Source organism: Dipodomys merriami, unplaced genomic scaffold (genome assembly GCF_024711535.1).
Source record: "Dipodomys merriami isolate MVZ:Mamm:240054 unplaced genomic scaffold, mDipMer1.0.p SCAF_20, whole genome shotgun sequence".
NCBI classification, from domain to species: domain Eukaryota; kingdom Metazoa; phylum Chordata; class Mammalia; order Rodentia; family Heteromyidae; genus Dipodomys; species Dipodomys merriami.
Genome location: NW_027203382.1, coordinates 7,725,249 through 7,751,430, shown reverse-complemented (window position 1 = coordinate 7,751,430; position 26,182 = coordinate 7,725,249). Strand labels below are relative to the sequence as shown.

At 35.6% G+C, this 26,182-nt stretch overlaps 1 protein-coding gene across 3 annotated transcripts in view; it reads left to right on the top strand.

Moving 5' to 3' along the window:
* The window catches only part of Lnpep (leucyl and cystinyl aminopeptidase), a 90,758-nt gene that overhangs the window by 33,234 nt on the left and 31,342 nt on the right, over positions 1-26,182 (top strand). For all 3 annotated transcript variants that reach the window (XR_011373719.1, XM_070031026.1, XM_070031028.1), the window contains exons 2-10: positions 3,470-4,310; positions 10,267-10,405; positions 11,673-11,804; positions 13,695-13,815; positions 14,418-14,572; positions 17,256-17,369; positions 19,222-19,353; positions 23,073-23,204; positions 25,682-25,842. Coding sequence is in view for 2 of the 3 variants with exons in the window: in XM_070031026.1 (XP_069887127.1) it covers positions 3,470-4,310; positions 10,267-10,405; positions 11,673-11,804; positions 13,695-13,815; positions 14,418-14,572; positions 17,256-17,369; positions 19,222-19,353; positions 23,073-23,204; positions 25,682-25,842 (1,927 nt within the window). In the remaining variant the exon portion in view is untranslated. The remainder of the gene's footprint in view (positions 1-3,469; positions 4,311-10,266; positions 10,406-11,672; positions 11,805-13,694; positions 13,816-14,417; positions 14,573-17,255; positions 17,370-19,221; positions 19,354-23,072; positions 23,205-25,681; positions 25,843-26,182) is intronic.

The window sequence follows — 26,182 nt, the reverse complement described above, 5'->3', positions numbered from 1 at the left end:
AGGTTTTTAAGTGGTTTTAGAAAATTCCTGCTTGTCTAGGATACTATCTTTAGTAGTAATAAATTCTATTAGAGCAAGGAGTAATCATTTGTTACATTGTAGTTTGAGCTAAAATTAAAGAATCAAATTAACTTTTAAAAAAGTAGACATAAGCCAGGAGCCAATGGCTCATGCCTATAATACTAGCTACCCAGGAGGCTTAGATCTGAGGATCTCGGTTCAAAGCCAGCTGAGGCAAGAAAATCTGTGAGTCTCTTATCTCACACTAACCACCAGAAAACCAGAAGTGTCGATGTGGCTCAAAGAGGTCGAGCTCTAGCCTTGAGCTGAAGAGAGCAAGAACCCAGAGTTCAAGCTCTGCAACTAGAAAAAAAAAAAGTAGACATAAAGTATAGTGTTCATAAACTACCTGTAATAAAAGTGATGGTGTTATATGTTTGGCTTGAGATAACTGTACATACCAAAACAGTATGATTCTAACATTGTTCAATAAAATATGGCAGATGGGTTGATGTGCTTCATTACTGAAAGATTAAAATTCTACACAAGAGTTAATCTGATGGGGTATTGAATAATGAAGGTAAATTATCTGGATTTTGTCCAGATGAGCTCAGAGGATATAAGAAGGAAGTGAAGACAGGAGATAGTAAATGGTCTGAGTACAGAGTACTCCTTGGCTTGATGTAGGACTTGGATGAAGACTCAAATTCAAAAATAGAGCTCTAAGGGAATGTGAGACATGAGAATGTTCTAAGTATTAGGGCGGACACTCTACCAAGATTTGGGTAGAAGTATATTACATGGAATGAATCCAGGTAGTCCATATTGTTGTCTACACCAGGTCTAGCACAGAAGAAAGCACGATGCCTAACAGCCTTTTTCTATAGGATAGCAATAACAACAAACCAACCAACCGTAAAAAACCAAGAAAAAATCTCGAAAGGTTTAAAATTAAACAATTATCTAGTTTATAACACTTCAGGTACTCACTACCACAGAGATTTCCTACCCCTCATAAGAATTTATTGAGAGTTTAAGAACTTTTTTTTTAAATTCAACTATTTTCTAATAATGAAGTGTATGCCTGCCAAAACTCAAGTAAACATACATAGATATAAGCTAGAAAGTGGGGCACTATAGGAGGCTCAGAAAATTAAGTTTTTAGAAGTAGGATGTTGTAACTGATCATCTATTTCCAGACCATTAACAGGAAATGCATAGATAGCTGCTTGCTAAACCTACATCTAGAAAATAATTAGAAATTTTATTGAGTTTTTAAGCCAGGCCATGGAATAATAGATGCTCACCACGTACCCTAAGGTGGAAAGGAGAAGTGAGGGCATACAAGCAGAAGGATCAAAGGAGGATAGCAGGTAATAGCACCCTGGCCTGTCAGAGTCATAAACAGTGTGGGATGCCAGAGCATGCCCAGGTGTACTGTGATGGCTGTTATTAGGATCACACCATATGGCATCAACGCTTTCAGACTTGGGTACATATAAATCATCTGAGGGTTTTATTAAAGTTCATACTTAGGAAGAGGTCATGAAAGTCTGCTTTTTTACGAACTTTAGTGTAGTGAGGTTGCTTCTGGTCATCATATACACTTCACCCTGGTATGTGTCAGTGCTTCATTTCTGGGCTCTGAAGTCAGTTAAATGTCTATGCACACACAAAAAAAGTCTGTGCATAGCTGTATGACTATAAAAACAAACCCATTTCTGTTTGTTTGTTTTGTTGTTACTACATGCCTGCAATAGAATATTTACTACTTTATATAATTTATTGTGAGGTTAGAAGTTAGTTAGATGTGGATAAAAGTACCTTGTAGGGAAAGGTTAGTAGTGGTTTCAAATGTGTTTAAACAAAGAATATTAAATAGTGTAATACTAGAGTTGTTGATATATATGTGGAATTAATTATCCTTTTGAGACTGTTTTTCTCATTGACTTATAGAAATTGGAGGGGCAAAATTCTTTGTAGTTTGTCAAAGCTCTCACTACTTATTCATCCAAGATTAACTAATACTGGTGGGATATAGTTTACTTGTTATAGATGGAAGTATGTTGTACTTTTGAATGCTGTAAAAAGCATGGAAAACATGTTGGATTGCAATTTTTTGTAGAGTTTTTGTGTAGAGTTTTTGTTTTATTTTATTTTTTTTAATTACTGCTTGCTTAGGAAGTTTTCTTTTTTTAAATAAAGTTTTCTTACAATTTGCTGTTTCCAGTTTGCTATGGGACAAGTCTATCTTCTTGTTTTGCTGCCACTTGAGCTTCGTAACAAGCAAACAAGTGTGTAGTAGTCCCTAGGGGGAATGTGACTCAGTGACCACGGAGTCACTGGGTCACTTTTTCCCTCAAAGCCTCTGGAACCTGGTTTGAGGCCTTTAGCATATGAATACTGAGGTCCAAGGGCCCAAATACAAGAGAACTGGACTACATTCCATTTGATCCTACTTCTTACTCTGTGGGGTCAGACTCAGCTGCAGGCCGACTAAAACACAAGTCGTTTAAAGCCTAGATTGTTGATTAAGAGTACATTAAGGAAGTTAGTAGGTAAGTAATCTCAGCTGTCTTTTTCTTTTTCTTTTTTTGCTAATACTTGGTTTGTTTAGCTTTTTTATTTCATGACTGTTCTATATCTACTTTTATTCATGCTTGAGTTTTTAATGATTGAATCAAGAATCTAAGTATCTTTTTTATTAATGTTTTTTTAATTGTGAATATACCGTAGAGGGCTTACAATTACATGAGCAAGGTAATTAGTACATTTCTTATCAAACATTGTTGCCTCCTCCTTTGTTTCCCCTTACCATTCCTGCCCTCCCATCTTCCCCCCCCTCCAGCCAAAGTTGAAGTTCGTTTTTCAACATAACAGCTTGTACATCTCATTGTTGCAATGGATCCACCTGTATCCCTATTTAAACAATTTGTTTTTTCCCTTCCCAGCCACAAATTATACCAATATCAAATATAGTGAAAACAGGGGTTATACCGTGGGGGAGGGACATACAAAGCAACAAAGAAATCATCTTATAAATATGTTAGAAACAATAGCAAGAAAGAAAAACAATTTGAGTCCTTATCCATCAGAAAGAATGACATTGCCCCATTTTTTAGGAAATGGAAAGACTTGGAAAAAATTATATTAAGTGAAGTAAGCCAGGCCCAAAGAAACATAGGTCCCATAGTTTCCCTTATTTGCAATAACTATTTGTATATGTCTTGAGTCAAGCAGAACTGGTCAGACAAGTTGATGTTAGATGAAATGAACCCCAAGATAAGGTATGTTCTTTAATTTTGTAGCTCTGAGATGGGACTGTATGTCATGTGATTTACAGAATCTTAAAATTTTTAGACTTTACGATTTTAATAAGTCTTAGATTGAATTTGATCTTTCCAGAAGATGTTGTATTATTGTATTTCCCTGTAACTCTGAACTTTATCCTTTTGTTCTGATATTTTAGATCGACTTCAGCTCCCCAGGAACATGATTGAAAACAGCATGTTTGAGGAAGAACCAGATGTGGTGGATTTAGCCAAAGAGCCTTGTTTACATCCTCTAGAGCCTGATGAGGTGGAATATGAGCCACGGGGTTCACGATTGCTGGTGAGAGGTCTTGGTGAACATGAGATGGATGAAGATGAAGAGGATTACGAGTCATCTGCAAAACTGCTGGGCATGTCCTTCATGAACAGAAGCTCAGGCCTTCGGAACAGTGCGGCTGGCTACAGGCAGAATACAGATGGGGCTTGTTCTGTACCCTCTACCAGGACCTTGGTGGTCTGTGCTTTTGTCATTGTAGTTGCCGTCTCTGTGATCATGGTGATTTATCTGCTGCCTAGATGTACTTTTACCAAAGAAGGCTGCCATAAAAAAAACCAATCAATTGGACTCATTCAGCCACTTGCAACAAATGGGAAATTGTTTCCATGGGCACAAATTAGACTTCCTACTGCCGTTATGCCACAACGTTATGAACTTAACCTGCACCCAAACCTAACCTCAATGACATTCAAGGGTTCTGTGACAATTTCACTTCAGGCTCTTCAGGCCACCTGGAATGTCATTCTTCATAGCACAGGACATAATATTTCAAGAGTGACTTTCATGTCAGCAGTTTCAAACCAAGAAAAACAAGTCGAACTTCTGGAATATCCGTATCATGAACAGATTGCCATTGTTTCTTCTGAAGCTCTTCTAGCAGGGCATAATTATACCCTGAAGATCGAGTATTCAGCAAATATCTCTAGTTCTTACTATGGGTTTTATGGCATCACCTACAAAGATGACAGTAATGAGAAAAAGTATGTAGATCTCTTCAGTGATTCTTGTTTGATGCTGAATGATGACTCTTTTTGATATGTATCTCTTTGTTCATACCAGAGACGTTCAATGCATCTTTTTTATTTTTTTTCGGTCTGTTGTGGAGCTTGAACTCTGGGCTTGGGCGCTGTCCCTGCGCTCTTCAGCTCAAGGCAAGCTCTCTACCACTTAAGCCAGTGCACCACGTCTGGTTTTCTAGTGGTTTTTATTGGAGATAAGAGTCTCACAGACTTTCCTGCCCGGGCTGGCTTTGAACCGCTATCCTCAGAACTCAGCCTCCTGAGTAGCTAGGATTACAGGCGTGAGCCATCGGCGCCCAGCTTCAATGCATCTTTTTAAGTTTAGAAAGTTATGTGAAAAATGATATTTTGGAAAACTATAGTGCTTTCCTTAGGCAGAACTTAGGGCTTGTATGGTGAGGTAGAAGTAGGTTCTTCTGGGGAAAGGAAATAGATGAAGATTCTATGAGTTATATTCTTTATTACAAAAACTCAAGTTATCTTGAGCTTTCCATATTTTATGAGATGAATCTATTTTCTATCATTCTTTGGAATTTTTATTAGTAATAGGCATTGATTATGCTTTAAAACCTACTTACCTAAGGTGTAGAACTTTTAGAAGGTGTTTAATGAGACTGAAAGAGGGCATCAGAGTGGAATGCTTGCACATATCATTTTTGAATCCTTAATCTTTACTGGTTCACTTAAAAAAAAAAAGTCTGATTATTTAATTTCTCTTTGAAAGAGTCCAGGCCCCCCAAAAGTGAAATAAAACTTAAAAGTATTCAGCACACACACTTTGTACATTAATATTAGTATTCATAGCATGTAGCTGGGATTTCTAGAAAGATGCACTGCACAATATGTATAAGTTGTTTGTAAATTGTGATAGTATCCAGCCTTTTATTGAAAAAGGTCTGTATACATCTGCTTTATGCAATTGGAGCATTGTTTCTCATCATACTGTATAAATTAGTATGTGAATTACTGACATTCACCATTTGTTTAATGTATGCTAAAAAGGAAGGAGAAAAGAGAGAAATACTTAGGAAAGAATATTTTAAATCTATTTAAAGAAACTGCTTCTTTTGAGGGGGGGGGCGGATCTGGTTGTGGGGCCTGAACTCTGGGCCGGGCCCTGTCCCTAATCTCTTCAGTTCAAGGCTAGTGCTCTACCACTTGTGCCACAACGCCACTTACGGCTTTTTTTTCTTTTTGGCTTATGTGGTGCTGATGAATCGAACCCAGGGCCTCATGCATGCAAGGCAAGTGCTCTACCACTGAGCCACCTTCCCAGCCTCAAACTGCTTCTTTTTAAGTGGGGAAAGAGACAAAGTAAAATCTATGGTTCTAATCACACGGCAGTTTGTTGTTGTTTTTATTATTTCAGAGACTTTTAAAATTTTAAAGTCCCTTGAAAGAAATAAAATCATATTTTTTAGAAATAGAGCAAGCCTGGAATAAATACAACAAGTCAATGTATTTTTCTGAGGTGCATATCTAATTAGCTATCGAATGAACTTCTCTAACTTTTGTGAAATTTTTCCCTACTACTTCTATCAAAAAGCACTGCAGTGCTAAATGGGCCGCTTGCGTATAAAGTCTTACCTTCTAAAGGAGATTGAGAAACATCAAAAGCCGCTATAATTTCCTATCTTGTAGTATTAAATTGTACATGTATTTTTATATGTTTGATAGTTTTATACTTGTGACTTGAACCTGAAAAGGCTGGTCATATTTTAGTAAAGTTTTATTGCTACTTTGTAAGAATATCTAAATAAGAAGTTTTTATATTTTCTTTTTGTAAAATACTTGTACATATTTATAATATGATAAATGTCTCTCTATTTCAGTTCTTGCATGGTATCTGAAACTGAGCACACATTTGAGATTGCAGCCACAGCCTGGGAGTTCTTATCTTTAGTCCTTTTACTATAATTCCCATCATCCTAGAAATACAGAATATACATGAAAACCGTCACTTTGTACCAACAGACCTTTAAATAATCTCTTTAGCCATCTCATCCAATCAGATGATATTGTCCCCAATCCTTGAACCTGGTTCAATAATGGATATTGTGTATGAGAGTAAAGTGACTTTTGGCATAGTCACATGCTTACTCTCTTACTATGAGCTAGATTGAGTTGTGGGACATGCTAGAAAAATGGAATATTATTCCTCAAAGATAAGAAATAGAGTATTACAAATGATATATTAAAGCCTTAGGTTTGTTTGTGAAACTGTTACAAGCAGAATATGTTTATTTATCTGACTGCTAGAATAAAGTAAAGGCCTCACACTATTGTATATATTGGTAGAGGATGAAAGTTGAGAAGATTATAATTATACCTTTTAGGATGTCTGAAAACTATTCTTTCTAAGCAATTCTTAATTCTAGTAATTTTTTGTTATTGTCTTACTTGAAATTTTGTGTATTCCCATTAGATAAGTTTTTATACTGTTCCTTTCTATAGTACAATTAGAATAAAGATTTAAACCATAAGATAATTAGGGGATTTAGTATTGTACACTTTGCACTGACACTGAAAAATGTCTATGCACAATAGTAAGGAAATTTTACCCATTTTCTGCACTGCTGCTGACCTATTTCTATGTGTATTACTATTATTATCATTATTTGACATGACTGAGTTTGGATTCAGTGTCTCATACTTACTAGGCAGGTACTCTACCATTTGAGTCATGGCTCCAGCTCTCTCGCCGTCCTTTTTGCTTTTATAATTTTTTTTTTTTTTTTGTCGGTCATGGGTCCTGAACCCAGTCTGGGCCTGGACACTGTCCCTCAGCTCTTCAGCTCAAGGCTAGTGCTCTACCACTTGAGCACAATGCCACTTCTGGCTTTTTCTGCTTATGGGGTACTGAGGAATCAAACCCAGGGCCTCATGCATGCAGGGCAAGCACTCTACCATTGAGCCACCTTCCCAGCCACCTGCTTTTATAATTTTTAATGGGGTCATAGCTAGAATGACAGGCTTGAACCACTGTTGCCCAGTTATTACTGGTAGAGTAGGAGTCTTGCAGACTAACCTAGCCTTGAACCATAATTCTCCTGCTATCAGTTTCCTGACTAGTTAGGATTGTAGGTTTGAACCACTGCACCTAGCATATGTATATTCTTGCTTTTGTACTTGTTTCTGTAAGGACAGATGACTGTGTTGGCCTTTGGTTTACAATCCTTAGCATTTCTTTATTTCTAATACAATTTCAGTCAGGATCTTTAGTTATCAAGCTTCTGGTTTTTCTTTTTTTTTTGCCGGTCATGGGGCCTGAACTCTGGGTCTGGGCGCTGTCCCTCAGCTCTTCAGCTCAAGGCTAGTGCTCTACCACTGGAGCCACAGCGCCACTTCCGGCTTTTTCTGTTTATGTGGTGCTGAGGAATTGAACCCAGGGCCTCATGCTTGCAAGGCATGCACTCTACCGCTGAGCTACCTTCCCAGCCCGCTTCTGGTTTTTCTTATGCCATTGTCTGCTATACTGAACTTCATGTCCATTGGCCTAAAGTCTGAGGCTAATAATTGCCAGTTTACTGGGAACAAAAGGTTAGAAACTACTTAAAGCATTTGATATGCATAATAATTTTCCCCATCTAACTCAAGAAGTAGATATTAATATTATATCATGAGCAACTCAAATCCAAGGTCGTTTTAACTGCAGAAGCTGCATACTTAATCACCATGATGTCCTGCTTCTCTAATTTATATTTCTTTTCTCTGTACATTGTTATCCCAGTCCTCATTCTCTCACCTGACCCCCAGCGAATTCATAATTGGCTTGAGCACTTCTGGAGGAGAAGGTGCTGAAACTAAAAAGAAATGTACTCATTACCTGACTTATATCTAACTGTATCCCTTCTGTACATGACCTTTACAATAAAATTTTAAAAATAAAAAACTCCAAAAAAACCATTTTTGTTAGAAAACCAATTGTACATAAATTTCATTGTGCTATTTTTTAAGATGCACACAGTATACTTTGATCAAATTCATCCATTCATAACATTCACTCTTGATACCCTTTCTTTTGTCAGTTGTGGGGCTTGAACTCAGGGCCTGGGCACTGTCCCTGAGCTTTTGTGCTCAAGCTAGCACTCTACCACTTGAGCCACAGCTCCACTTCCAGTTTTCTGGTGATTGATTGAAGATGAGTTTCAAGGATTTTTCTACCTCAGCTGGCTTTGAACCTGGATCCTCAGATCTTAACCTCCTGAGGAGCTAGGATTGCAAGTGTGAGCCATCAGTGCCTGGATTACTTTTAATAGTTTTTAAAGTGTTTTATTGTGCTATTTTTATGCACGTGTACATATACACACACAACTTGTATAGTATTCAGCCCCCTGTTACCCTCTTCTTTTCTCCTTCTCTCCAAACCCCTTTCACAGTTATGTCATATTATAATTTTTTAAAGTCTAGAATTAATATTTTTGAAAGCAAATATAGAATCGAATATAAAATAATAGGTGTCAGATATTCAGCCTAGATTAGACAGACTCTTAAGTATTAAGAAAAAGCCTTCTTAGAGAGTTGACAACTAGATACTGAATTTCTTTTAACAATATTTTTTATATTATTATATAAAATTGTTAATTTTGTTACATTATCCCTAAATAGATTATTTTTGTATGAATAATAGGACATGATCAAATTTCATATCTTGGTTTTATTCTGTTTAACTACAGTAGAATATTGGGGAAGGGGTAAAATATGGAATGATAGAAATATAATAGGTTTAAATTGTTGTATGTATATTGCTTGCTACCTTATTATTTACTTAATAGAAATATTTTTCAGCTCATTCTTACCAGAACAAATGTATAGTAATTTCAAGTGTAGAAGACTCGAAGTTATCCAGCATCTATAGTAAAATCTCTATCAGGGTATCTATTTGGTATACAAGTAGATTTTAACTAAATTTTAACTAAAATATTGGTTTTGGGTATGCAATCTTATAAAAAATCACAACATAAAAATAAGGAAAATGAGATAAAGGTCACAGATTTGCCCAAAGTCCTATGACTGGTAAATTGTAGAGTTGAAGTCTTCAGACCTCAATCCTATACATTTTCTTTTCTATTTGTCATCTAACAGCAAAACCTAAACACTAAATAGGAAAGTCTGACACATCTAAAGTGGTTTTTATAGGTATACAACATTGCGTGGTCCCTGAACTATGAGTTTCAGTACCAGCGAGCTGTACTTGCCCTAACCACTCTATGGCTATGTGTGGAATGATCTCTCATGTGGAGATTTGCTTTTGCTCTCTACTTAATGGGAAAAAACCACATTTTTTTTCATTTGTTCTTTTTATACTTTTCTTCCTAAGCATCTTTAAGGAGAATAAAGGAGAAGAGAATATTATAGGAAAATGGGATTTTTTTCAGTCTTCGCAAATGTATAGGTTGTAGATTTAAGGGTTTGCCAGTGTGCACATGATTAACAGCAATTAATGAAAACCTTTCTTACTGATCTTCTAGAAATCTATTTAAGATATCACTGGCCAGCCGTATCCTACTTTTGTGATTTCAAATCCACACTCTAGAGCCACCAAAGTGCCTAGACATATACTGTTTGCTTGTGCTGCCCACCCTTTCTGGAGGGCACTCTTTCTTTCTCTACCTTTTCAAACACTCCTCAGGTTTTAAGACCGTTTTTACACTGTTTACCAATTCACTTAGTGTCATCAACTTCTAGTCAGAATTTGTTTCCTATCCTTCATGCACACTTTGTTTTCACGATTAGGATATTATTTGCAGTCTCACGTATGTTTCTTTCCTTTCTGTAGGCCTTTGCCTTCAAGCCAGTTGTGGATCCTTTAATCACTGAGATTTTATGTATTTATCTTAATGTCTCTAGTACATGGCAGGGTGCCTTGAATAGAAGGTGTTCATTAACTATTGGATTGAATTTGCATTTGTTATAGGTACTTTGCAGCAACTCAGTTTGAACCCCTAGCAGCAAGATCTGCTTTTCCTTGTTTTGATGAACCAGCGTTTAAGGCCACATTTATCATCAGGATTGTAAGGGAAGAACAATACACTGCTTTATCAAATATGCCTAAGGTACCGTTCTTTTCTTCGAAGGTAAAATCCTTGAGTTGGCTCTCTTTCTGTAAGAACAGCTGAAAAAATTTTAAACCAGGCAGCTACTAAGAATAACTAGAATCATGTAAATGAATTATTTCTTTAAAATACTTGAATCAGCATTAAATAACGGTGTTAACTGGGATTAATTGGGAAGTCAGCCTGGGGGGAGAACTTAAGAAAAGACAGAGATCTGGACTGGGAAAGTATTGGTAGGAAGTATGAAGTGAGTCCTATGTACTACTAAAGCTCTGCAGATACTAAAAATACTATGAATTAGTCCAACTCTATAGAGTGATATTTTCTGAAATACAATGTTTCCTTATTTTAAAGAGTGTTATACAACAAAATCTTGTTTGTGTTATTGTAGTAAATGAAAAACTTACATTCTTATAATTTGTAGGTTGAGAACAGGAACAGAAGCCTCTTTCTTGAGTGTTAACTCTCCATGGGAGGCACTGGGGGTGTCACCAAACAGAGCAGTTTTCATCCTAACAGAACCAAGAGTTCCTTTTTTTGTCTCAGACCCCTGAGTGGCTACACGTGCAGCAAGATGGGAGCCTCCTGAACCCATAACTCATGTAGTAAGGGGAGGGGGGAGCAACTAAACCCTCTATGTCTTGGAGTCAGCCCAAAGAGAAAGCAGACAACGTAATACCTAGGACAATTCTCCCAAAGCTCCATTCTTCTATAATCCCGCAGTATACTTTAATTGTTCTCTAAAAGAGGTGAACACCTGCCTGCCTAGTGTCCCAACACATACTCATGGTCGGAAAATACTGCAAATTGCCACCATTCCTTTATCTTGTATCTAGTGCAGACTTAGCTAGTGACATACCACTTTTGACCTCACTGAGCTTTCTTGGGGATACTCAAATGGTTCTTTGTGAAGCATTTTCAGATAATTTGAAGGAATATCCAGGCATATATCTCCTTAAAGTGGGACTTTCCTACATCATAGGAGAGTATTGGGGCTTTGTGGAGTTTTATGTCTATGGCTCACATTTATTTAAGGTCACATTGGGGCCAAACTCTCAAAGATTTCCACTGTATCCATTGTGCCCTCATGATGAAATATGGTAGAAACAAGTGGAAACTTTAGATCCATCCTCTCTTCAAAACTTGTGACGAGAGAGTAAAATATGCCACTTATTTCCAATATGAAGTTCTAGTTTCTCAATGTATTTGACATTGTCATTTATTCCTGCAGTTGTTGAAACTGTGGTCTTTTCTCTTTTGTATGTAGAAATCATCAGTTCCTATGGAAAATGGACTTGTTCAGGATGAATTTTGTGAGAGTGTGAAGATGAGTACTTACCTGATTGCTTTCATTGTGGGGGAGATGAAGAACCTGAGTCAGGATGTGAACGGAACCCTGGTATGTTGATGTGGTAAATATCTCAGAGCCTGTTTCACAAGATTCTGAAAGTCTTTTTTGCATGAATAATTCCTGGTCATTGCCTTGCGAAGAAAATCAAGCTTTTAGATCATATTCTGACATATTACAGCAGAAATGCTATTCCGCATTAACTGTTATCAATGTTATTCATTTAATATCTGAAAGCCAGTAATTTTCAAGTTTCTAATTTTAAAAGGAAATTCTAGTCAGGCAATATTTGTATGCTAAAATTTCTAGAACAGTATTTTACAATACAGGATCGCAAGTCTTTTGCAACTATTTAGGTTTAAGTTAGTTATAATTTAAAATTCAGTTACTTGGGGTCATTAGCCACAATTCAGGTGTTGAGTAGTGTTCATGTGGCCAGTGGCTACTATGTTAGATATGTTGTAAATTAGATGAATCCTCTTTAAAAAAGCAAATTATGGAAACTAGGGTTTAGTTAAATGTTATAGCCTGCACTTAGCATGAGTGAGGCTATGAGTCCAATCTCTACCATAAGAAAAAAGAGGGAGAGAGAAAAGGAAAAAAGAAAAGGAAGGAGGGAAAGAGAGTGTGGGGAGAGAGAGAGAAAAAGATTTCTGACTGAGCAGTAGAGAAAGAATGTGATCATTTAACTTAAGGATCTAGTTTTTCCACATCTTGTCAGAGTTGACCATTTCTTCAAATAAGTCTTCTCTGTTTTTCTTCCTACCTATCTGTACCTGCCAATACTTATCTGTAAATGATTATTTGAGTGGATTTTTAATTTCACTAGAAATCTAATAATCTTTTCACATACTGGTGATATAGAAGGAAAAACAATTCTTCCCCTTCCTCTAACCATTCCTCTTTTTCTCCCATCTTTGTTTACTTTTTACTGCTCATGTTATTTTAGAATAAGCCATATAATAAGCATAAGGACCAGGTCGTGAGAACTTAAAGGACATGTTCTTTGAAGAAAAGAAAAACAAGTGCAAAAGGACAAACTACCTTTATTTTAATCATTATATTCCAGAAATAGGGATAGATGAATCCTTTGATCAAATTTCAGTTTTGTTTATACTTCTATCATATTTATTGGCCTTATGCAGTTAAACTGAAAAAGAGGGAAAGAATATTGCCCTATTTAAGTAATGGGGGTGATTCTTCCCTTAGCATGTACCCTGGAGTGTGTGGATGATAGCAATCATAAAGCTGTTGCTCCCTCAGCTGGTTTTAGTTACTGTGTGGGCACCTGTAGTGTGAGCCTTTCACTACATGATTTTCTTAAACTAGAACTTGATCCATAAAAATAAACCAACAACTTATATAAACTAACATTTTTCCAGCCCTGTTAGAAAAGCTAGTAGGCCATACTTGCTGAAAAATAGTGTTGACCTATAATCAGTTTTTCTCCAACACGGTTTTATAATTGTACACGTTCTGTCCCATATATTGACTTTAGATTCTTCTACACTAGTGCCTACTAGATGCTAGTTACTCTGATAGGTGCTGAAAGGGTTAAACTTCAGTGTTGGCTTTCAAATAACTCACCATCTTCCTAATTCCTAAGTAAGAGCAACTGCATATAAGGGGAAAATAATCCTATCACAAAATTAGATGGGAAGATACTTATAAATTACGGTAATTAGTTAATTTGAGATATCATGGTAGCTTTAAGAGAACAAAAGGAATTAGTACTTTTTTTTATTGTTTTTGTTTTGAAATTTATGGGTGGAAAGGATTTGTGAAACATTATGGCATATAAAAAACTATAAGCAAGAGTTTTGTCCTGAAAAAAAAAATCACATACAACCATGCATTTCTTAGATGTTTGAGTCCTGAGAGTGCTTTTGTGAATATGATGGCATTTTAATTGTACCTGTCCTTAAATGATCTTTCCTTTAGGTTTCTATATATGTTGTACCAGAAAAGATTGGTGAAGTTCATCATGCCTTGGAAACAGCTGTGAAACTTCTTCAGTTTTTTCATGACTACTTTGAAATTCAATACCCACTTAAGAAGTTGGGTAAGAACCAAACAATGTCTTTGGTTTCTATTGTAATTGTAATGGAGATGTGATGTCTTAAAAATATTTTGTGGAAAGGGTTTAAAAGAAAAATCAAGAGTTTGTTAATGTTTAAAACAAGGTTTATAATTTTTTAGATTATTCAGATTCCATAAGTGGATCTGAGTCTGGTTACTAAAATCTTTATAAGTTTTAGGGGCTATCACAAAGGTACTATATACGAGGGGAAATTTGCTGAGAGCTTAGTTGGGACTTTAAATAACCCTAACTCCTAAGAAGTTCCTGATTTAACTAACTGAAAACATGTAAAGGAAGCTCAGGAAAGTAAAATGATTTAAGTACTATTCAATGTGGATTGGCCCTGAAACTTGGCTTTATTTGGTTCTACTTAAACTGCTATGAAGTTCAATTTGAAGAAATTTTTTTTCATATAGTAAGGAACAGTTACCCTAAAGAGGTCTGTCTAGTATTCTCAGCTGACTAGATAAAGCATGGAAGACTCCATTTATTAAGGAGAGTGCCTGATGTGTAAAAAACATTTTGATTCCATGAGGGATTTCCTTTGATGAGAAGTTGATCCACTTCTTTCCTGTTGTATCCAGATTTGGTGGCCATTCCTGACTTTGAAGCAGGAGCAATGGAAAATTGGGGTTTGCTCACATTCCGAGAAGAGACTCTTCTGTATGACAATAGTACTTCATCAGTGGCAGACAGAAAACTTGTTACTAAAATCATCGCTCATGAGCTGGCCCATCAGGTATTAATTGACAACATTGTTACACTCATACTTCTGGGCAACTTTATGTCCTAGATTTATAGATTGTATTTAGATGTTATCACTCAGTTCCTTTTTTAGTATGACTTTCTTTCCTAATAAGAAATAAAGATGCTTTTTGAAGACAAAACTTCCAGATGAAAATATGGTCTGTTTGTATAGGACATTATAGTTTAAATATTTTTCACATCAAGTATCTCATCGGTACTCTAAAGTGAATAATAATCCCATTTTACTGGCATGGAAACTGAATCTAGGCAAATAATTTGTTAAAAATAACATGGCTATTAAATGTGGCAGCATTGGGCCTTTAAAGAATCTTCATGCTAGCTTTCTTCTAATAATAAATACAGAGTTGTTTCACCTCTGGCAAATGCTAGCTGCTCAGAATAAATTTGTAGTGCAGGAACTTTTCCCCTAAGTTTTATAACTGTCTTCTGACAACTTTATGTGTGTGCTTGCTTTGGGATGAGGCCTTGCCCACTAACCTTGACTCATGATAACTCTTACCTGGGTTTCCTTAGTTCTGGGACTACAGTATGTCACAGCAGACTTGGCTTTCAACTCTTAAACCATAGGTATTAGGTCTAGATTTATTCTTTCATCTTCTACTAGAATTGGGTTCTTTATTCGGATGAGAGAAAATGTCCTCAGTGAAGGCTGAGCTTTTCTCTGTATGACATAGAGTAAAAGAAAGAAAATTAAATGAGATCTCTCCATATCAGATCTTCTTCTCAACACCTTGTTCCTGTTGGGAGGTGCTAGTTGTACTTTATCTAGATGTAAGGTGCTTATTAGTGTTGGGTATGGTTTGGGATGTCACAAAGGAGCAGTTATGAAGGAAGAAAGGAAGTTCTTTGGTCAGCCCACTCTTTGCCTCAAACACAATGTATCAGACCCTCCCTTGTGAGCATTTCTCGACAAGCTGGCATATAAAATGGTGCTTACTGTTATAAGTGGGTTATTTTATTTTGTGGAATCTCCTCTGAGTTTGCTATTTCTGGGACTATCCACCATCACATACAGTATTTCTCTGATTTTTTTCTTTAGGACTTATAAACCATCTTGCTGTAAAACAGGTTTTAAGATAACATCTTAGAAAAGAATTCTCAAAAAACAGTTTTTTGTGAGCCTATTCTGTGACTTGATCTCAAGGCCTGGGTCCTATCTTTGACCTTTTTTTGTGTCAAGAAGTAGCACTTCTTGAGCTCTAGGTGATTTATTAGAGATAAGAATCTTCATGGACTTTACTGCCCAGGCTGACTGCAAACTTCATTTCTCAGATCTCAGCATCCTCAGTAGATTGATTAATAGGCCTAAGCCACAAGTGCCAGCTTCAAACAATATTTTGTTCCAACTTTTGCTATTTTTGAGTTGAAGATTTTTGAAGTACGTAATTTAGGAGAAATCTTATATATAATATATATTATTGTAAAGATACTGTTCAGAGGGGTTACAGTTGCATGAGTTAGGTAATGAGTGCATTTCCTATTCAGCATTGTTGCCCCCTCCTTTGCTTTTCCCCTGTCATCCCTTCCCTCCCACCTCCTCAACTCCTCCCTCCCCCTCCAAGTTGTAAAGTTCATTTTCAACATAGTGTCTTGTACATCTCATTGCTACGATGAGTCAACCTGTGTCCTTGTTTCAGCATTGTTATTTCCCTTCCCCTCCCCAAATTAGAAAAATATATATACGAGTTGCAGGGCTCCGGAATCAAATACAGTGAAAACAGGGAGGAGAAATCTTTTTCTCTGAAGCTTTCTCATAGAAAAAAGTTTTAAAAAATCTTTCTGATTTCATGTGTGTATGTGGTGTGTGTGTGTGTGTGTGTGTGTGTGTGTGTGTGTGTGTGTGTGTGTGTGTGTGTTTCTGTGTATCTATATATGTCAGCTTTCTTAAGAAATTGAATTGGATTGGATTTTGGTTTGAGTCATTAAATGCGTGTCTCAAACTAGGGCAACTTAGAGGAAAACAGAAAATATGGGCCTTTGGACTTTAGGAGAATTATCTCACATATAAATTTCCTTAGTTATCATATACCTTTGTATATATAATAGAAAATAATATTACCTTAATATTAGAAGAGCAAAGAATTTCATTATTGCCGGGGCACCGGTGGCTCACACCTATAATTGTAGCTACTAAGGAAGCTGAGATCTGAGGATCACAGTTCAAAGCCAGGCTGGGCAGGAAAATCTGTGAAATTCTTATCTCCAATAAACCATCAGAAAATTGGAAGTGGCACTGTGGCTCAAGCGGTAGAGTGCTTGCCTTGAGCTGAAGAGCTGAGGGACAGCACCCAAACCCAGAGTCCAAGCCCCACGACCGACAAAAAACAAAAGAAGAATTTCATTCTCTAGAAAGTCTCACTATTAGGAGGTAGCAAATACAATTATTTCCCAATATAGCAGTTTGTAGGTTGACAAATATGCTGATAGACTCTTATTTTTCCATTTAATTAAGCCATTAGAGTTTTTATTTACTTTTAATGTAAATTGGCATAAGTTTTGCTAAGTAATTAATTTGAAAAGTTGGCTTAAACTGTAACACTGGTATGCTTTTCAGATACTTTAATTATAAGCAGTTAATCTGACAATGTATTTAATTATTGGAGAGTTCCTAAAATGTAAATATCATGTTTGTTAATAGTATATTTTTCCCACAGTGGTTTGGTAATCTGGTAACAATGCAATGGTGGAATGATCTTTGGCTAAATGAGGGCTTTGCTACATTCATGGAGTATTTCTCTTTGGAAAAAATATTCAAAGAGCTGTCTAGCGTGAGTATACCATTTTTTTTTGCTGGCTAGAAATGTATTTTTATGTATTTGGGGTAAAAAATGTTTCTAGAAAACAATAGTGATATTGGACATTGTTATTAATATTTATACCTTTTAATAAGCAAAAATTAAAATTATGCTTTTATTTATTGAGATATTTTATTGAAAAGCAAAATTATATAAAATTATTTTTATTCTTAAGATGAATATTTTAAATTGATACATTTTATTTTTGACAAATATGGCCAATCTACTTGAAGGCATTAGATAAATTTAAAGTCATTTTTGAAAAATAAAACATTTTTACCCTGTGTGTAAGGAAAGAAAACATTATGCCCTCTTCTAATAATGCTGCCTCTGCCTTACCACTGAATACATTCTTATAATACTGATGCACATGATGATATAGAAAAATAATTGCCTTTATTAGGTTTAAACCATATTTTTTTGGTTTTCTAAGACTTGGAATGCCATTCTATTATAGAGAGACATAATGATGTTGTTACTGTGTTATTAGACTCTCTGAAGGTATTTCCTGTTCTTACGGATATTTGGATATATCCAATCATGATGTAATAGATATCCTCACAATAATTCAAGTTCTGGGTGGGAAAGTACAAGTGTCTTTCCCACCACTAAAAGTTTAGCCTTGTGGAAACATGATCCAAGTACTTGCAGAAGAAATCTGAGAACTTTCAGTTTGAAATTTCTGTATAGGGCTTATTTTAAAATGTCAAGAAATAGGAGGAATTACTTTTTAGCTAAAATACCAATCATGATATTCCAAATTGGTTGGTATATGCTACTTTCTTAAGCAATGAAATATACAGTTCCACCACTTGGTGGTGCCCAGAATGTTTATAAAGCTTTTATGTATTTTCTAGAGGTACTCATTTGGTTCTGTTTAAGTATTATTTTGCATTTTAAAAATGGTCCTCAATTAAGAGAAATGCATATTGTCTTAATAGAAAAGCTGAACTACGTATCAGGAATAAATTTTAAAACCAACTTTTAAAAGAAAATTGTGTGTGTGTGTGTGTGTGTGTGTGTGTGTGTGTGTGTGTGTGTGTGTGTGTGTGTGTGTGTGTGTGTGTGTGTGTGTGTGTGTGTGTGTGTGTGTGTGTGTGTGTGTGTGTGTGTGTGTGTGTGTGTGTGTGTGTGTGTGTGTGTGTGTGTTGGTAGTGAGGCTTGCACTTAGAGTCTCAAGCTCTCCCTGGGCTTTCTTGCTCAGGGCTGGTACTCTACTACTTCATCCATACTTCTTGGCTTTTTGCTGGTTAATTGTAGTTGGAGTCTTGTAGACTTTTTTGTCTGGGCTAGCTTTGAACTGAGACCCCTCAGATATCAGCCTCCTGAGGAGCTAGAATTACAAGCATGAACCACTAGATCTCAGATTTTATCTTAAAAATATACCCTGACCTTTTCAGAATATTCATCTTCTTGGCATTTACTTTGTTTAGTAATAATGTTAAATTTATCTTTTCCCTCTTCTTTAGGAAATGCTGGTTTTTAATGGGTAGATTATACATATATAAGGATTATAAATGTATTTCTTAAACTTAAGGAATATGTGTAAAAGGCACAGTCTTCTGATATTTTCAAAAAGTTTATATTCTAAGTTTAGTGAATGCCAGGCTCCAGGGGCTCTTACCTGTACTTCTAGCTACTCAGGAGGCTGTGATCTGAGGATCATAGTTTGAAGCCAGCATGAAGAGAGAAGTTCCAGTGAGACTCTTATGTTTAGTGAAGGTTTCATAGTGACTTTAAATACTAAATGGTGTAAATCATTAAAAATTGTTATAAATACTTTGACTTTTATACTGTTCATGATGCATGTTTCATTTTTTGCTAGTATGAAGATTTCTTAGATGCTCGATTTAAAACCATGAAGAAAGATTCCTTGAATTCATCTCATCCAATATCATCATCTGTTCAGTCTTCAGAACAAATTGAAGAAATGTTTGATTCTCTTTCTTATTTTAAGGTACTGCTATACACACAAAAAAGTACCTTACTAGCCTTCAAATTAGTTTCATATGTAAACAGTCTGCATGATTTGGATGATGTTAAAGGTGAAGTGGGTATTAGTTTTCAGTATCTTGTTGAACTTCAAAGTATTTAGATGCTAAGCATTTAAGTCGATTGCAATTTTGTTCCTTTCTGAGATTTTCTTTGTTTCTGTCTTCTTTTAAGTGACTAGTGTTCCAGTTAGTTAAACAAGATCTTCCAATGTTGGTTTAGTGTGTAAATCTATAGGCAGCATATAGAATAAGAAGGGTCTCGGCAATCCTTTGACTGCGTACTCGAAATTGAGGTATGTTTTAGGGCCAGGTGTGATGGTCCAGGCCTATGGTTCTAACTACTTAGGGGTAGAAGTAGGAGAATTACATTTTAGGCTAACCTGTGCAAAGTGAACATGAGACTAAGTGGTAACAAGCATGTAGGTAGCCCTGAGTTCAGTCCCCAGTACCAGCATGGAGGTATGTTTAAGATTATCAAAACAAGTACAAAAAGAGATTTTTAACAAGTGAATATTGTTCTGCAGAATGTGAAACACTAGGTTTGGGAATGAAGAAAGTATAGAATATTAACAGGTCTGGCAGAATCACCATTGGTTTGAGAAAAGAGGAATGAGGATATCAATATTGTGTTGGGGTAGGATCTGTCAGATTACTTGGTTAATAAATTTCTGCATTAGGATACAGAAGAAAATACATAAAACATGCAAGGAGATATTTCATATAATCAAAAGCAATTCAAGAGGCAATATGTGCTATAGTAATACAGAGAATTTCTTCTGCCTGAGATGCTGAAAGAGAATCTTTAAAGGAAAGTGGAAATTGAGCTGAGTTACGTAATAAGAAAATCAGTAAAGAGGAATGGAGAAAGTAGGGTAGGACAGGAATGGAATGATGCGTCTACAAAGAAAAAGTCAAAACTACCCATAGACAAAGAATACAGGAAAGATGAAGCTAGGATGGATTGCATTGCAAAAGTCCTGCATTCCATAAGGAATCTAGATATTTTTTTTCTGTAAGTAATGAGAAACCTTAGAAACATTAAATTGGTTCCAGTTTATAAAGTGGATTAGGTGGGTAGAGATCTAAAGTTAAGAAATTGCTACTGAATTACAGATTCAAGCCTATCAGGGAAAATTATAGCACTGTTAATAATGAGCAAGGAAATCAGGAGCTTAATTAGATACATGATGTATGTATTAGTTCCCCCTTAGTTGTGGTTTCACTTCCCATGGTTTCACTTACCTGGAGTTAAGCAGCCTTTGAAAAACATTGAACAATCTGGAAATAAACAAGTAACATGATACAGCTCAATCTGTCTTGCCCTGACTTGAATCATCCACTTTTTCCATATATCCATTCTATGTATGCTGCCTTCCTGTTAGCTGCTTAGTAACCAGCCCAGTTATCAAGATCACAGCACATATGTTTGATTAACACTTAGTGTTTCCTTTAAGTGAACAATTAAAAATTGTTATCTTCATAAAAGAAAAATGTCATATGGTGAAGTTGCTAAGATCAGCAATTGAAATAAAGGTATTTTGAGATAGACTGGACTTCTACTTTCAAATAACTTTACTATAGTATATTATTATAATTAATTTTCTTATTATTGTTAATCTCTTGCTGCCTAATTTATAAATTGAACTGTCCTAAATATGCACACACAGGGAAAAAACACAGTCTCTACAAGCTTTGGTATTATCTGTGATTTGGGGCATACACTGTGTGTCTTATAAAGTATCCTATATGGATATGGGGGAATTATGTATCCCAGTTAGTTACTGTAGTGATTCTGAAGCTCATACTGAATTTGCCAATAAGGAAAAAAGTTTAAATTTCAGTTCTGTTCTTACAGAGAACAGAAATAAAACTTTTAGGATGTATTATAACAGAGCCTTCTCTACCTCTAAAACCAGTTTTCTAAACACAGACTTCATTGTCTTTTGAGCCTCTTATTTCCATAGCATATGGGTCACTATGGTAACAACTTATTTTACAATTGAGAGTCTGACAAATATTCCACTTCACTACAAAAAGACCTATACTTGGCAGTTGTCAATATTTTGTACAAGATATAGTATGACAGTAGTTACACCAACAATATAGGTTATATTGAAGATCTGCTTTTCTTTGTGGAGTCTGGAATTTTATTGTGTACGAAGGCACCTAGCCTTGAGTTCAAACCCTAGCCTTCCCTCCCCCCCCAAAAAAAAAGACAGTAGATGAAGTTAGCAGAATTATAAGGACCAGATCATAGGCCATAATAAATACCTTAATTTTAATGTAAGTGAAAAAAGTTTTTTGAACAGAGGAGTATTATGATACATCTTATTTTATGAAAAGAGCACTCTGGTTGTGAGTAGCATGTGGAAGAAGAGTAACTAGTTAGGTTGAGTTAACAGATGGATAGATAGGTACTAGTAGTGAAGGAGGCGAGATAGACTTCCAATGGTTTGTAAAATTTGACAGAGTAAAATAACGGATAGATTAGCTGTAGAATATGTCAAAAAACCAAGATTTTTTAACAGCTGCAGAATGGAGCTATCATTTGCTAAAATGGAGATTATTGAGATTATTGAAGGCAAGAAGAAAATAGTATGAAATATATTTTAGATATACTATTTGACATACTAAGTAGACAGTCGGTGATAAATCTGGAATTTAGAAGGAAAATACAGTTAGATATATGTAAATTAGGGAGTGATTTAAAACCTTCAGAGTTGAATCAACTAGGAAGTAAATTTACGTAAAGAAGGAAAAAGGTCCAAAGATCTATAGAGCAAACGCCAGGAAACATGGAAGTTTAATCATTGGGAAAACAATGCCCAGCAAAAGAGACTGAGGAGATCCTCCTGGATAGAATTAAAACAAGCATAGCAAACAATAGTGCTTGCCTTGTCCTAGCAACTTGAGTGGGAGAGATAAGAAGAGCATTATTTAAGGCCAGTCTAAGCAAAAAAAAAAAAAAAGTAACACTATCTCTCTCTATTATATATATATATATATATATATATATATATGTATATGTATATCTATACATAGATATGGAAATCAGGAAAGGCTTCACAGGTGGGGTGGCTGTTTCCAGAATGGGAATGGTTACATGTGTCTCAGTGAATAGTCTTGCCCTAGTAGTTGCCTACCTGCCTGGTTATGAATTATTAATGCATACTTGCTTCCATGTACATTCATTAAACTCAAGCACATTTAAAGTGATTCTTCAGTTGTTATTGCTTCACATCACGGTATGCTGAAATTAGAAAATAGTACACTACCTATAAAGAGATTTGTGAGAGCTCTGCTAACTTCTTGTGTCTGCCTGTGAATTCTCCTGATATTTTTAAGTGATGAATGGGGGTGGAGACACCAAAGAAAATTTAGTATAGTTTTCATTAACAATGTGTTTATAAATAGTGAGCATTCATGATATTACTAATATTCAAACAGTGAATTACTAATAAGACCATACAAAATGGCTCATGGCTCAGTTAGCATACATGGGAATCAAATTCCATTAATTCCTTTTCTGATCCCTTAATATAATTTTACTTGAATGTAGTCTGCATCTATTTAAATAAGACTAACAATGTATTATGTTGTATATATAAAACTACATTTTTACAGAGATTTTAGATAACATATAATCTAATATTTTCTTCCTTTTCCTTTTTGTTTGGAATAGGGAGCATCTCTCTTATTGATGTTGAAAACTTACCTGAGTGAAGATGTGTTTCAACGCGCTATCATTCTTTACCTGCGTAATCATAGCTATGGATCCATTCAAAGTGATGATCTGTGGGATAGTTTTAATGAGGTAAGTGATGGATAATTCATTTCTTATTGTAAGAGAGTTTTCTGTTTATATGTAAATAAGTTTATGGTATCAGGAGTAGTTATTTAAGAGAGAGGATAGTACTTTCTATATTAATAGTTGTGAAAGGAAAATTGAATTTAATGTCAAGCAATGAGAGTGCTGGTCTTAAGTATTGAACAGATATGCTGGCCTTACACAGCTATGATTATTGTGTGCCTTAGTTTCCACTTCTATTTTTTATGAAAAGGAAAATTGTCTTCCCTATGTTAATAGATTAATACCATATTTTTTATCCTTTTTTTCCCCCAAATCTCTTCTCACTCATGGAATCTACCTTCCATTCATGGTTTTATACTGTTCACCATGAATCTCTTGTCTTCTTAATCCAGATCCTGTACAGTAGATAATATATCACAAACTGACTGCCTTGAGCTGCAGACTGCCCTAGTGTTGTTTTGTGCTTTTTGGATTTTGTTCGATCTACAAATATTCTAAGAAGCAGAGTAATTAAGTAAAAGTTATGCTTCAAATGTATAATCCTACCCTGCCTCATTGGATGTATGTTAAAGTGAGAGCCCTGAGATTGCATAGCTGTTGTTTCTCTGATTTAGGGCCATAGTTCATACTCTGGATAATTAGAGATGTGTTTAAAATTGATTCAATTTTTGACCATGTCCTCCTGAAAATAAAATACTAAGTAAATAAATGCATATACCAAGTACATATGCTAAGTACATATAACACACAGTTTTATGGCTGCTGGTTTAAAAATATTTGCTTTGGATCTTTCCTGTATATGCCTGATTGCTTAGCTCCTGAATCCTGGTGTTTCCTACTATGTTTTAAAATTTTCCCCTAGATCTAATTTCTCTGCTTTCTTAGTTCTCTTTGAGAAGAAAGATCAATTTTATTAACTAACACTTCCAAATCATTGTTTCTTTTTCTCTAGTCACATAGTAGCATTTCCAAGCCATTTCATTTTTTTTAACTTTTATTTTTTATTTTCCCATCCCTTTCCATCTTGAAAGCCATTTCATTTACTTTATACACTTTGTACAAATTAGTTGTACAAAGGAGCTCCACTGTGATAATTATATACATGTATAAATATATATTCATGTATATAACTGTACAAATCCATCAAATTCACACTGTCTCTATTACCCTTTCTTAACCCTCTCCTCATCTTTTGACATGTAGAATGTATTTTTGCCTTTGTGAATAACTGTAACTTTTACATTGTGGTGTCCTAGTTCAACCTTGTTACCTTCAGGTTTTTTAGCATCCACATCAAGTTTTCACATACCATAAAGCAGCCCCTTGCTTTCTTTTCCCAGCCTCAAATCCAGAAAGTTCAGAGACATAGAAATATAAGATTAATATTCCAGTGACTTTGGAAAGAACCACTCCTATCTTTTTGTACCCTAAATTAGTGGGCATGTGATTATTGGTGGAGGCTCTGCAATAGTAATGTAGCATAGCAAAATTAGGTACATGATGACTTAGTTCTTTACAATTCAAATTTGTATAAAGTAGAAAAACAGTCTATATCATACATTCAGCCTTCCTTATTTAAAGTAGTGGTTTATAAATTTCCTCTTGGTTACTGATAGTCGTAGATTTCTTAGGGACAGCAGGCTTTATAGGGTCTGTGGACTTAGGATACTGGATTCTATTTTACCAATAAGTTCATGTGTTTTCTGGGAGATAAAAATCTATGACAATCACAGTGTTTATAGTTGTTCCCTAAAGAAAGTTCAAAGCAAAGGAATGGATGCTTCTGCTCCTGCTGCTGCTTGCTGGCACTTCCTCGGGAATGGGCCTTTAAGGGACCAGAACTGAGAGAGTAGAGGTAGGAGAACAAGAAGAAACTTCTGAGTAGAGGTGAAGCCATTCTACAGCACATGTAATCATATCACTGAAATGAATGTTATGTTCAGAAAGAGAATTTATCCCTTCATCTTAATAAATTTAATGATTTTAATTTTAAATCTCAGCAAGTTGATAACAGATATGCTGCTTTTCATCATACTGCCCTCCTCATACCCTTCCATAACACTCAGTTCTGTTCTAGGTTACTTTCCTTTTAGTAATTGGCCAATTACCTTGGTTAAAAATACAAATTCAATGGGGCTGGGAAGGTGGCTCAGTGGTAGAGTGCTTGCCTTGCATGCATGAGGCCCTGGGTTCTATTTCTCAGCACCATATACGCAGAAGTGGCGCTATGGCTCAAGTTGTAGAGCGCTTGCCTTGAGATGAAGAGCTGAGGGACAGCGCCCAGGCCCAGAGTTCAAGCCCCATGACAGGCAAAAAAAAACCCCTACTAAACAAAAATACAAATTCAATTTAGCATTCATGCTTCTTTACTATATTAACATATGTTTTCATAAAATATGCTAGGGAAAAAGGGAAGGTTACAGATAAACTAAAGAGCTAAAACTAATTTTATTTAAGTAAAAATGTTGTTTTTTTAATAGGTAACAAACAAAACGCCAGATATAAAGAAAATGATGAAAACATGGACTCTGCAGAAAGGATTTCCTTTAGTGACTGTTCAGAGGAAAGGAATGGAACTTTATATACAACAAGAGAGGTTCTTTTTAAATATGAAACATGAAATCCAGCCCTCGGATGCAAGGTTCTTTTCCTTTTTCTTTCTGTTCTCTCTTTCTCTTGCTCTCATTCTCATTAGTCATGGGACTTGAATTAAGGGCCTTGGCACTGTCCCTGAGCTTTTCTGCTCAAGGTTAGCACTGTACAACTTTGAGCCATAGTTCTACTTCCAGTTTTAAGGGGGCTAATTGGAGATAAGAGTCTAAAGGACTTTCCTGCCCAGACTGGCTTCAAACTTCAATACTCAGATCACAACCCTCTAAATAGCTAATATAACAGGTGTGAGCCACCAGTGCCTGGCTGTATTGTCTCTTTTGCACTCATTAATTGAAGTACTTCTAAAAATCTTATTGGTTCTTATGAAA